Source organism: Suricata suricatta, chromosome 15, assembly GCF_006229205.1.
Source record: "Suricata suricatta isolate VVHF042 chromosome 15, meerkat_22Aug2017_6uvM2_HiC, whole genome shotgun sequence".
Lineage (NCBI taxonomy): Eukaryota > Metazoa > Chordata > Mammalia > Carnivora > Herpestidae > Suricata > Suricata suricatta.
This window is the reverse complement of record NC_043714.1, coordinates 63,045,611-63,059,057: the sequence shown is the minus strand read 5'-3', so window position 1 is coordinate 63,059,057 and position 13,447 is coordinate 63,045,611. Positions and strand designations below refer to the sequence as shown.

Sequence of the window (13,447 nt, the reverse complement as noted above, 5' to 3'; positions counted from 1 at the left end):
AGGGTAGAAAAATCAAGGAAGAAAATATAAGTTTGAAAATCTAATTTGGTTCTATTACCTTTTTTCCCCCCAGTTACTACTCTATTTTTATGACGGTGAAATTTGGGAATGGTCAGTGTTGTGTTTATTGAGTAGAAAGTAGGAAGTAGATGAGTTAATAAAGAGACATTTCTTCTCTATATGATTTTCTTGAATTTCAGACTTATGCATAAAACTTTACTCTAGGGGTACCCGGGTGGCTCAGTTGGTTGAGGCGTCCAACTTCAGCTCAGGTCATGATCTCATAGTTTGTGAGTTTGAGGCCCACATCAGGCTCTGTGCTGACAGCTCAGAGCCTGGAGCCTGCTTCAGATTCTGTCTTTCTGTCTCTGTGTGTGTGTGTGTGTCTCTCTCTCTGCTCCTACCCTATTTGCACTCTGTCTCTGTCTCTCAAAAAAAAAAAGCTTTACTGTAACTTCCAAATATCCAAATTTCTTTAAATATAATGAAAGATAAAACTACAAAATATTGTATAGGTATTGACACCAAAATGGAAACTGGCTGCCATAATAGAAAAACCTACTACTCGATGGAAGTACAATACTGTAATCTCACATGACTTGTGTCCTATTTTGAAATCTTATTTAGAGCTGTCCAATAAGTTACTTTGGATAGAGTGGTTGTAGTTTCAGAAACTGTGATAACTCTTCCAGATCAGTGCTCTACTGATGATACAGTGATGTGTTATAGTGATTTTTCTGATTTCCATATGGTATTCACTTATCCACTTCTCAATTTTCTAGCTGCTGCTTTGGGAAATCTTGTGTCAGACTTAGCTGGACTCGGGTAGGTCCAGTTATTCATTTGTGCACGTGTGTACTGATCTTGCTCTCTTTCTATTCTCCATTCTTTAATCGAGAGGGATTAAGAAATGGGATATTTATTGTGTGTGTTTTCAAAATAAAGTTTTAAATTTATTTTTTTCCTAAATCAATAGTGCTGAACCTTTGGTGTACATCGAATATGGAATGCCTGGGTTGCACCTCAGAATTAGTGTCTCTGGATGTAGGGACCTGGAATTTGTGTTTAAAATCCTTTCAAGAGCTTGATACATGCAGAAAAGTTTTCTAAAATGACCAAAATGTAGGCACAGTCCAATTTTCATTTACTGAAGTATTTATATGTGTATTATAGACATTTCCAAGATGAGGCAGGATTAATAGCAAGAATCCCCATTATGATTTCACCCCACTCTTCTCCCACTAAGCCCAAAGATAAAAAGACAGGCCAAAATGTGAGGATACTGACTGGGCTTGTGTTCCGAAGAGAGGAACTTTCAAAAGGCCTAGTGGCTGGCATACCTGGGAATGGCCAGAGAGCGTTATATGGGTTTGGCAAGTTTTTGTTCTCCTTAGTCCTTGTGGCTGGAATGATGAAACAAAGTGAAGATGTCTCCTTAGAAAAGGCTGGCCTTTTCTCTTCCTCACTTTACATTCTCTCTTCCGAGCGACACATGGCCTGGGCTGCCTCTTGAGCTAGATGAAACCTGGAAATTATTAATTAGACTGAGTTGGCATTAATTATGGTGATAAACATATTCTCTTTTGCTCAGTCTTTGGCTCTGTTTCTTCCTTTTTTAATTTTTTTATTAGAGTGGTAAGTTTTGAGATTTGTATTTGGGTCTAGTGGAAGTCTTCTTAGCCCTATAATCTCAGAAACGGCAGCTTCATAAGTGATCTGAACCTGTATATTAGACTTCTGTACTGGAGTCTGGGGCCAAAGATACTGCTAAAAAGTTTACAAAGTTTCTTTGCATCTAGGCCAAGGCAGAAATTTTATATTCCTGGAATTTGTGACATTAATCTATAATGATATCACCCCTTATACATTTCCATTTCTCCGTCTCCAACATTAATGTTAATAATGCTAATATTATAGCTACTGCAATAGCTTTTTATGTTTAATAGAACCAAATGATCTAATAGAATTTAAGGCCATTTCATTTTAGATTGCATCATGAAACAGTTTAATTAGAGATGAAGATTTTGTTGGGAGTCTTTATATTTAAGAACTATTTCTCCTCTGCCTTTAAAAAATACCAATAAATAACAAATACTACATTTTATTGATTCTTAGATACATAGTTTTTTAAAGAACTTAACATATATGCTGTTGGGATCCATCTTATAATTGATATATGCATAGTTTAATTGCCAATTCTTTTTTTCTTATAGTTCATAAAGTAAGTTTATATCCAGTAAATGATGGGAAGATAGACTTGATAAATCCTTGAGATGACCTTGAAAATTCAAGGCTGTTTTTCTTAATATATCAATCTGATAAATTTTGGAAATTTTTGCTTTCTGGTGACAGTTATTAATTGATATCATATATTTAAGTAAGTGCTTTGCTTTGAATTTGGAATAAGCACATAACTATTAATTGTTGCAAAAATGTTATATACTTTGAATAGGTCTTTTTAAAGTCATTGTAGAGAATAATTGGTCTAAGTCAACTTGTTTACCTGTGTATCGAATATATTAATATTAAATATTTTTAAATTAGATATATTTATGCACAATAAAAATGGAAGTTATAAAAAACATTTCTGGAGTACCAGTTACAGGTATAAAATTATGTTGTTTCTTTTTGTAATAACTAGTTCATTATCTTTAGGACATTTGTGTGTCTTTAAAAACTTATATCCTGTCCTGTTTTTTTAAAGACTTGCAGGCTACGTTGAAGCTTTGGCTTCCAGATTAGGCTTGTCGATTCCTGATCTTACACCAAAACAAGTGGACATGTGGCAAACACGTGTTAGTACACATTTTGTAAGTACTTTATATGGTTTGTGATAATGAATTCAGGTAGCCAGAGCAAGACACTGTATATATAGTTCGGTCCTCTCAGAAATTTCAGACAAAATTTATTTGAGGGGAGGTTGTTTTTGTTTTTGTTTGTTTCTTTGAGTGAAGTTTTTAACAAGAATTGTGTAAGCTTTGGCAGTTTTCAGAAGAATAGTCATTTTGTATTGACTACTTTTTATAGTGTTACTAACTTTTAAAGTGTTCTTTATATGATTCAGTTACTGTTAAAGAATATATCTCATCTGCTAGAAACTGAAGGACATAAAATGGATATAAACTGTAGTTATTTTTATGAATTGTTTCAGTGAAGGACCAAACATGTAAACAAACTATAATTTGATGTGACATATGCACTTATAGAATTATGCACAGGAAATAGCAATAGCACAAGTAAGAATTAATATTTTGTGGCGAGGAGTTTCTTTTGGTGGGAAGATTTCTTGGCAGTTATTGGATCTAAGCTGATCTTTGAATTATTGATGAAATATTTACTAGGTGAACAAGAGAATTACAAGTACATTGAGTAGCAAGTAGAAAGGCATGATTAGAATTAGGCATTGCTGGACTATATGTAATAGCTGAGAATAGAGGCAGCAGTAGAAAAACAGTATTGGAGAAGTAAAAATGGATCAGACGGGAAAGACATTGTATGAGCTAGGCTAAGGAGCTTGAGCCTCATACCTAGGTGATGGAGAACGAGTGAAGAATTTTAAGTAGGAAGGAAACTGAATGGACCACAATGCCACTAAGTAACTAGTCAAGATGAAAAGGAGGAAGAACAGGTTAGTAAGAGAAGGTAGTGAGTTCCGTTTTCAATAAGTTGAATTTGAGACAAATAGGACATTGAAGTGGTGATACTGAGTAGGCATTTAGATTAAACATTAAGAGTTGAAGAGATCTGAATTAGAGACAATGAGTATTATCAATCATTTATTCAACAAATATTTATTGTTTACCTACTATATGCCCAGTACATATGTAAGAGTTTTGAATATATTGGTTGACAAAACAAGATCTTTTTTTTCTAGTAGGTCTTACATTTGAGAAGTAGAGAGAAGACAATAAAACAATATGACAAATAAAATGTTTAATGTATTAGAAGTTTGTAAATGTTACAGGAATTTCAAAAAGCACAGGGTAAAAGAGGTTGGGAGTGCTGGGATGGTGACAGATTGCAGGATTAGATAGGAGGGTTGCTGTAGACCACACTGAAAAGGTAAGGTGATAGTGAAAACCGTTGGGGAAAGTAAGACAGGGCACTGGCTCCCCCAGGTGTGACGCCAGGGCCAGCAGGATCAAGATTACCTGGAAGCTTGTTAGAAACGCATAACTCAGCCTCCTCCTTAGACCTAGTTCTGTAAAAAATCATATGTGTGTCTGTATCCTGCAATTTGTAGATATATTGAAATGAGACTAGCTGGCTAGTATCAGCCAGTGTTTTTGAGGAGTCAGAATATTGTAACATTCTAGCAATTTGGCTTAACATTTTAGCAATACATTTGGGATCAAGAGAAGATTATTTTCCTGGGGTTTCTTCTCACATAGTTGATAATTCTGGGTTTTTTTTTTCTGTATTATAAATAGATCCATTCCCCTCTTCTACTATAAAAGTACTTCTATAACTAAACAAGTATATATATATACTTTGTGTGTTTGTGTATTTTGATAAGTCTTCCACCAGTATATGAAGTAATTCTGTTCCTAAGTTCTTGACTCTACTTATTTTCTGTTAGGGTCAAATCTACTCTGTGACATAACATTTGGTTAACAATCAGCCTGAAGAAATTTAAGTTAGTGATAGGCATTTTATTAATGACATAAGCTAACTCTGAAATTTACCCGTAATAGAATATATACAAATACACATGCAGGTTCCTATTCATATAGGTTGTGCTTTAAAACCTCATTTATGATTTGGCTGTTTGAAACTTAGAAAATATTTTCTTGTGGAATCACATGACAGATGTACTCAAGTTCTTAGATTAGCCCCAGTGTAGTTAATTATAGGGCCTAGACTATCATAAAATCTGATAATAATATATAAGTAACTGATTTTTCTTTTTTTTTCTTTTCCTTTTAATGTTTATTTATATTTGAGAGAGAAAGAGTACGAGCGGGGAGGGGCAGAGAAAGAGGGAGACAGACAATCTGGAGCAGGCTCCAGGCTCTGACATGTCAGCAAGGGCCTGACACCGGGCTCAAACTCACAAACTGAGAGATGATGACCTGAGCTGAAGTCAGATGCTTAAACTGACTAAGCCACCCAGGTGCCTCATTAACTGATTTTTCAGTGGAAAAATGTTTCCTGAATCATGGAGCCAGAAAAGGATTTCCCACTTATTTCCTCCCTCTCTGCCCTATTGACTTCATGCCCCATTGAGATAATGGGTTGAGAACTCATTAACTGGCAGTCCTGAAGCGAGTGGGGAGGAAAGGCTTGGTTTCCACAGACAATAGTAACAGGCCTTCTAACAAATGGGTGGGAAGTGGACATGGAGCCTGTTGGCAATGGTCATTTCATGCGTATGGGGAAGTCAGGAATCTATAGTAAAATACATTCTGTGTGTACATAAATAAATATAAATGAATTCAAACTCGAAGGGCAAAATAAGAGTCTAGGATTAACTTTGTCAGCATCAGGAATGAAGAAAATTTCTGCTTATTAAGACTCTGTAGAACTGTTAATTTTCTAAGTTTGGCGGAATGAAAGTGATAAATCTAATAATACAAAGCATGGACAAACCATCACCACTACCACGACCAACAAAAACCCAAAAATAACAGACTTGAAAAGCTGTTGTCAAAACATTAGTGTCTACACTTGAAATATATTACAAAAACTGTAGGGTCTGATAGATAAATGGACATTGTATAGGAAATATGTGTTTTATTTTATTCAAGACTGTGGATTAGGTAGCTATCATATACCTGTAATGTTTGATAGAACTTACTTTATTTCTTTGCTTTTCTCTGTGTAACTAATAGGAAGTTCCTGGAAGAGAGAGACAGACTACATCTAATTAGTCTTTGTCTCATTGGTACCTAGCACAGAATTTGGCACATAGTAGATTCTCAATAAATGTTTGTATGAAGAAATGAAACTTAATTGAAAAGTATTTGACCTTGGTCATCATAGAAATGCAAATTTAAAAAATTATTTACAAAAATAAAAATTTTTAATGTTCAGAATGTAGGTATGGTTGTAGAAAATTGGTGTGTGTATACATATATAGTTGACCCTTGAACAACACAGGGGTTAGGGGTCCCAACTCCCCATACAGTTGAAAATGCACAGATAACTTTTGACTTTCAAAAACTTAACTACTACTAGTTTACACTTAACTGGAGGCCTTACCAATAACATATACTGTCGATTAACACATGTTTTATGTATGTATTATATACTGTATCCTTACAATAAAGTAAGCCCGAGAAGAAACTGTTGCTACGAAAATCATAAGGAAGAGAAAATGCATTTATGGTACTGTGCTGACAAAACCCCATATAAGTAGATCCACACAGTTCAAACTAGTGTCTTTCAAGGGTCAACTGTATTTCAACTGGTATATATGAATTTGCAGTCAATTTTGTCCAGAATAGACAACTTGGCACTCATTACCCTATGAATATGCATAAGTATTCACACTATTTGATTTTAAATAAATCATTGAGGAAGAACCATAGACAGAAATGTTTATTGCAATATCACTTATAATGGTGAAAAAGTAGCAGTGATTTTTAATGGTATAAAGGAGAGCTTTAAGCAGATTGTGGGCCGTCAAGTTAGGGGAATTTAGAAGTTTTTATATTAAGTTTATGAAACGGTTTGGAAAAGAGCTTATATAACATGTGTGGCTATCAGGGGTGAGGCAGAACACAAAGCTATGTTTCCATAATGGTTAGACCTACATATAATTAGGTATACATGGGCATAAACATGGAAAAGGAATATATACAAAAAGGAGCAAATTCAAATCTATAGAGAGTATTTGGTGAGGTTTTTTCCCCCCCTATCTTCCTATCTTCAGACATTAAAATATATGTACAATTTCTAAAAAGTGTTTTTTACCATGAATATTTTTTTGGTGTTCTTCATGGCAAGTTAAAACAACTTTCCTAGTGCATTGAACTTCAAATATCACTTGTTCTAGAACCTTTTTGTGGCTTATTATTTTTTAACTGAAGTGTAGTTGGCGTAGAATATATTAGTTTCAGGTGTATAACACAGTGATTCAAAAATTATTATGTTACAAAACAATGAGTATAGTTACCATTTGTCACTATACAAAGTTATTACAATATTTTTTTACTTTATTTCCTGTGCTGTACTTTCCTTTCTCATGACTTGTTTATTTTGTCATTAGAAATTTGTACCTCTTACTGCCCTTTACCTATTTCACCTCTCCCCTACCTCCTCCTCTCTGGCAACCACCACTTTGTTTTCTGTATTTATGAGTCTATTTCTGTTTTTTGTTTGTTTTGTTTTGCTTTTTAGATTCCATGTGTAAGTGAAATTATGTGTTACTAGTCTTTTTCTGTTTGACTTAATTCATTTAGCACAATACCCTCTAGATCCATATGCATTGGCATGAATGGCAAGATTTCATTCTTTTTTATAAGTAATACTACATTGTGTATATGTGTGTGCATACATACACATATGCGAGTATACAAATGCATATACATATACACACATATACATGTATGTATGTCTGTGTGTGTGTGTGCACACTGTATCTTCTTGATCCATTCATCTATCGTTGGACACTTAGGTTATTTCCATAGCTTGGCCATTGTAATTAATGCTGCATTAAACATAGAGGTGCGTATGTGTTTTCAAATTCATGTTTTTATTTTCTTTGAGTAAATACCAGAAGTGAAATTAGTGGATCACATGATATTTTTATTTTCAATTTTCAGGAAGTTTCGTTGTTTTCCATAGTGACTGCACCACTTACATTCCCACATACAGTGCACAAGGGTTCCTTGTCTCCACATCCTCATCAATATGTTATTTCATGACTTTTAAAAAATTTTCAGTATAATTAACATACAGTGTCAATATAGTGATGCAACAATTCTTTTATTTAAAAATTTTCTTAATGTTTTTACTTATTTTTGAGAGAGAGACAGAATGGGAGTGGGAGCAGGGAAGGAGCAGAGAGAAAGGGAGACACATAATCCAAAGCAGCTCCAGGCTCTGAGCTGTCAGCACAGATCCCAGTGTGGGGCTCGAACTCATAAACCGTGAGATCATGAGCTGAGCTGAAGTCAGACACTTAACTGACTGAGCCACCCAGGCAACCCTTTGATGCAACAATTCTATACATTACTCCATGCTCATCACGATGCCTGTGCTCTTAATCCTTTTCACCTATTTCACCCAACCCCCCCCTCCCCTCTGGTAATCATCTGTTTGTTCTCTGTATTTAAGAGTCTATTTTAAGGTTTGTCTCTTTTTTTTCCCCTTTGTTGTTTCTTAAATTCCACATATGGGAGGGCGCCTGGATGGCTCAGTCAGTTAAGCGTTTGACTTCAGCTCAGGTCATGACTTCCCAGTTTGTGGGTTTGAGCCCTGCATCAGGCTCTGTGCTGACAGCTCAGAGCCTGCAGCCTGTCTTGGAATCCTGTGTCTCCCTCTATATTTGTCCATCCCCTGCTCACGCTGTCTCTGTGTCTCTAAAAAATAAATAAAAACATTAAAAAAATTTTTTTATTCATATTCATCATATGGTATTTGTCTTTCTCTGACTTATTTCGCTTAGCATTATACTCTAGCTCCATTTGTGTTGTTGCAAATGGCAATATTTCATCCTTTTTATGGCTGGATGATATTTCAGTGTATATATATATATATATATATATATATATATATATATATATATACACGCGCACACACACACACACACACACACACACACACGCATCTTCTTTATCCATTTATCTATCAGCAGACACTTGGGCTGCTTCCATAGTTCCACAGTTCGGCTATTATAAATCATGTTGCATTAGACATAGGGGTGCATATATTCTTTCGAGTTAGTATTTTTGTATTCTTTGGGTAGATACCTAGTAGTGCAATTATGGATCATATGTTAGTTCTATTTTTAATTTTTTGAGGAACCTCCAAACTATTTTCCGAGTGGCTGCACCAGTTTGCAATCCTACGGTAGTGCAGGAGGTTTCCTCTTTCTCCACATCTTTACCAACGCTTGTTTGTGGTGGTTTTGATTCCAGCCATTCTGACAGGTGTGAGGTGATACCTCATTGTGGTTTTGATTTGCATTTCCCTGGTGATGAGTAGTGTTGAGCAGTTTTTCATGTGTTGGCCATCTGTAAGTCTTCTTTGGGGAATTGTCTGTTCAGGTACTCTGTCCATTTTTAAATCCCTTTAGGTTTTTGTGGGGTTTTTTGGTGTTAGGGCATAAGAGTTCTTTATATACTTTGAATATTAACCCCTTATTGGTTATATCATTTGTAGATATTTTCTCCCATTCAGTAGATGGCTTTGTTGTTTGTCAATCATTTCCTTTGCTGTGCAAAGTCTTTTTAATTTGAAGTAGTCCCTAATTGTGTGTTTTTTCCATTTGTTATTTCTTGTCTTGAGGAGATAGATTCAGAAAAATGTTGCTAAGACTAATATCTAAGAGATTACTGCCTATGTTTTCTTTTAGGATTTTTATAGTTGCAGGTATTTTGTTTAGGTCTTTAATCCATTTTGAGTTTATTTTTGTGTATGATGTAAGAAATTGATCCAGTTTCTTTCTTTTGCATGTAGCTGGCCAGTTTTCCCAGCACCATTTATGAGTCTGTCTCTTCCTCATTGCATACTCTTACCTCCTTTGTTGTGTGTGGCTTACTTTTGAAAAAAATGTTTATTTTGAGAGAAAGAGAGCATAAGTCGGGGAGGGGCAGAGAGAGAAAGGGAGAGAAAATCCTAAGCAGGCTCCATGCTGTCAGGGCAGAGCCCGATATGGGGCTCAATCTTATGAACCTCAAGATCATGATGACCCAAGGTGAAATCAAGTCAGACGCTCGACCAGGTGAGTCACTCCGGTGCCCCATATGTGACTTATTTTTATATTTAAGTTATTGTGGTCAAAAAATGCAATTACACTTTAATTTTATAATAGTAATTGTTTATCATAGATACTTAGGCAAGGATTCTTCTTTTAGGGATAAAATAACTTTCAAAAAATGTTTTCTTTTGTTTCCTTAGGGCAAGGCTGTTGGGGTGACTATTGGCTGCATTCTAGGAATGTTTCCTTTGCTTTTCTTTGGAGGTGAAGAAGATGAAAAACTGGAAACGAAAAATTAACCCTCTTAGAATATCTATAAAAAGATGTAAACTAATGTACCTCAATGATTAAATATGCTGTCACAACATTTAGGAATTAAGACAGTAACAGTGTATAGATATGGGATCAAATAACTCAGCATGTATTCTGGAAAACACTAACTTATTGTGGCTTGGTTTTCTTAGGACATCTTTTTAAAAAAATGTTTAGTATCATTTTGTGTAAATTGTTGAAATGCTTTTTCATCAATGACAGCATTTTACCTTTTTCTTTATATATCAAATTATCATGTAAGTATCAGTCATTAATGTACTGTACCGAGTTGGGGTTTGCCTATCTGTTACTTCATGTGTGTGCATGCATGAAAGGGTCTTCTGTTGTGGCTGTTGTTCTCTACTTACAATTCAACCTTGAGACTCTTTCCCAAACTACTTAAGATATTTACCGTAAGTTAAATTCTTTTTACTCTATTTACCGTAAGTTAAGTTCTTTTTACTCTATTTGACAACACCAATTTTGTACTGTTTTACAGTAAACATTTGCAATCATATAATTTCAGTCACCTTTTTAACTCATTCTATTCAAGATAGACGCACACTTCCCAAGTATTTTAAGTATCTGTTACTTATTTTAATTTTCTGACCTCACTGTCTCAAGAGCCAGAGGTTAATCAGAATGAGTAATTATGTGATGTCCCTCCTACATAAAACCACAAATGTTAATAAGTGTGTTTTCAGTTGATGTTTTTTTAATCTTTACTGTCTCAATTTTAAATCATTACGTGGTAGTTTCTAACTCCTTAGGGGAAGAAAATGATTATTTTAGGGTCTTTTATAAATGAGGAGTATGGAATTAGGTAAAATAAGGGGTTTGACGTGACACTTGGAAATTAAGAGTGAAGAAAATAACATTTTTTTAGAGAAGAAGAAAATGGAACTGTCGAGAAGGCTTACAGTATAAGCAGTGAAGTTGTGGTGGTTAGAGGGTTAATGAGATACAAATTATATTGTTTGGGATGGATTTCTTTTTCCCCAAAGTGTCTTCTCACCTGATTTGAATGAATCTGAGTACTCCACACTCATAATCCTGATGTCTTATCTCATTTAGTGAATTTTATTTCTGGATAACTTACTTTGAGCTGAAAACATATATTTTATATTTTGCTTTTTTGCTATGAATAGTCTAGTTGTCAAAAGTTATGTGAGGAGAAATCTTTTTTTTTGTCTTTTTTCTTCTTTTTGATGTTCAAATAATAGTCTAGGTTGAAATTACTTATGTTCAGCCTTCCATATCTGAGATATATAGTATAACTATGAATCATAAATTTTAATTTTGTGAACCTTTAAGTTTGTTAGCATATGGCCTGTAACATACGCTAAAAAATTACTGTTACTTGTAAGAGTAAACACCTCATGGAGGAGAAAAACTGAAGTTAAAATTACTGTTTGGGCCACTGAAATTATTTATATTGCTAAATAGATACAAAAGAAGGGAAGCGTCTAAGATGGCTGTATTTACTGCTACTTCCTTTGAAGTGTTATTTGCACATATTTACTTTGACCTTGTATTTTCAGAGGGGCTGTTTTTTCCCCACAAGGCAGTTGGTCACAAATTATGCTCTGTGATTGTCAAAATAATTTAAAGCTATCCTTTCATCATAGCTTTTTGAGGGAAAAGAAGAAAATAAATCACATAAAAATAAATATATAACATTCTTATTATGTACAAATAATACAGCAGTCTCATTTGATCAAATTAGAATTACAGAAGTCGACCCCTTAAACAGAATTGTGGTTTTATCTTCCACCTAATACTACACACACACCAAAAAGAATTTATTACTTTAGCTGATAGGATTCGAGTGCTTATTTAAACACTTTTGGGGGGAGGAATAAGCGTTTAAGTGCTTTTGTTCCTAACTTGTATATTGCCAGTCCTTTCTGTTTTCTAAAAAGTATTTTGTTGTGGTGCTTAAATTTTCTTCTTATTAATTAAATCCCATATCCAGAAACCTTGCCTGTGAGTGGAGAAAGGGCTTTTGATGACTGGTTTCCACTTTTTGCTCTTGAAAGTAGTCCTACAGAAGCTTCAGTTTAGCTGAAAGTCTGCAGAATTATTTAAGGGTCAAAACATAGTATATACATCCTTCATGTTGAAAGATCTTTTCATTTATGGATGTAATAAAAATTCAAATCATTCAGATAATTAATTTTTTTTAATGTAGCCCTTTTGTCCTTAAGTACACATCTTTTCAAGATCTTAGTCTGTGTGAGTATTGGTGCTTTGCACAAAGTGGCTTCTGAAGAAATGGTTCCCTTTAAGATAATGATGTCATAAAATCATTGTTTCATGGTACCTGTCACAGATAACCTTATTTCAGATTGAAACTGGAATCTTGTTTCTCATATTAGCTATTTCTTTGTTGGAGGCACCATAACTATAGTTAAATGGAACATGAGCTGCTTCAGTACTGTTTGTTTGAAAATTATGTTGTCTGTGTATTACAATTTATTGACCATGTTGATGCATGTAAATTGGGTGCATTTTGTTGCCACTGTATGTTAAATGGTGACCAATGTTTTTACAAAGGAATTGAAAAAAAATATCTTTTACGAAATTTGGAATGTGGTTTTGATTTTGAAATTTGTTTTTCTTCCCGATCTCTGTGGGAGGGCCCTGGTTAATCTGTCACCAAAGAAAATAGGGTTAATAAACACAGACTTTAAAAAATTTTTTTTCCAGGTCTATAGCAGTGTCCCTGACACAGTGAAATGAAACTATTAACCACCTCCTGAAATCCATACTGGAGATCCACGGCAGATTATGAGATAAAAATGATCCTATATTAAGACAATTTGACCTTTAATAGGATGTCAAAAATAGCATTAGAGAGATTGGCATAGATCACACTGGTGGGTCTTTACAGCAGAGGTTCAAGCCTTTCGTATAGTAATGCCTCATTTACTCCTTTTCTGTAGGCGGTGAATTTTGAAGAGGATGGAAGTTATCTTTCACACAGAAAATATGAGTAAACCATTTTGAAGTAAATCCTAATTTTGGAATTATATTTTCTTCTCATCTTAAAAGAATGTATGAAATGTAATGTCACCTTTTTCTTAGTGGCTGCACACGATTGCGGTGCCTCAGGAAAACTCTCAATTTCCTCCCATCTTTCTGTTGCTCTCACTTTTGGCAACTTCTCCCTCTAAGCTGCCACTTCTCAGCTGTATGGACTTAGCACCTAGATAGTCTTACCAGGAATTTGGGGGGAAATATTATGCTATGAAACCTGAGTGAGATGAT

At 34.6% G+C, this 13,447-nt stretch overlaps 1 protein-coding gene across 2 annotated transcripts in view; it reads left to right on the top strand.

The window, feature by feature from the left end:
- The window catches only part of TMEM65 (transmembrane protein 65), a 58,698-nt gene extending 45,930 nt beyond the window's left edge, over positions 1–12,768 (top strand). For both annotated transcript variants that reach the window (XM_029923733.1, XM_029923734.1), the window contains 3 exons: positions 783–825; positions 2,705–2,810; positions 10,066–12,768. In XM_029923733.1, the coding sequence (XP_029779593.1) occupies positions 783–825; positions 2,705–2,810; positions 10,066–10,164 (248 nt within the window). In that variant the 3' untranslated portion in view covers positions 10,165–12,768. The remainder of the gene's footprint in view (positions 1–782; positions 826–2,704; positions 2,811–10,065) is intronic.
- Positions 12,769–13,447: the final 679 nt, after the last annotated feature.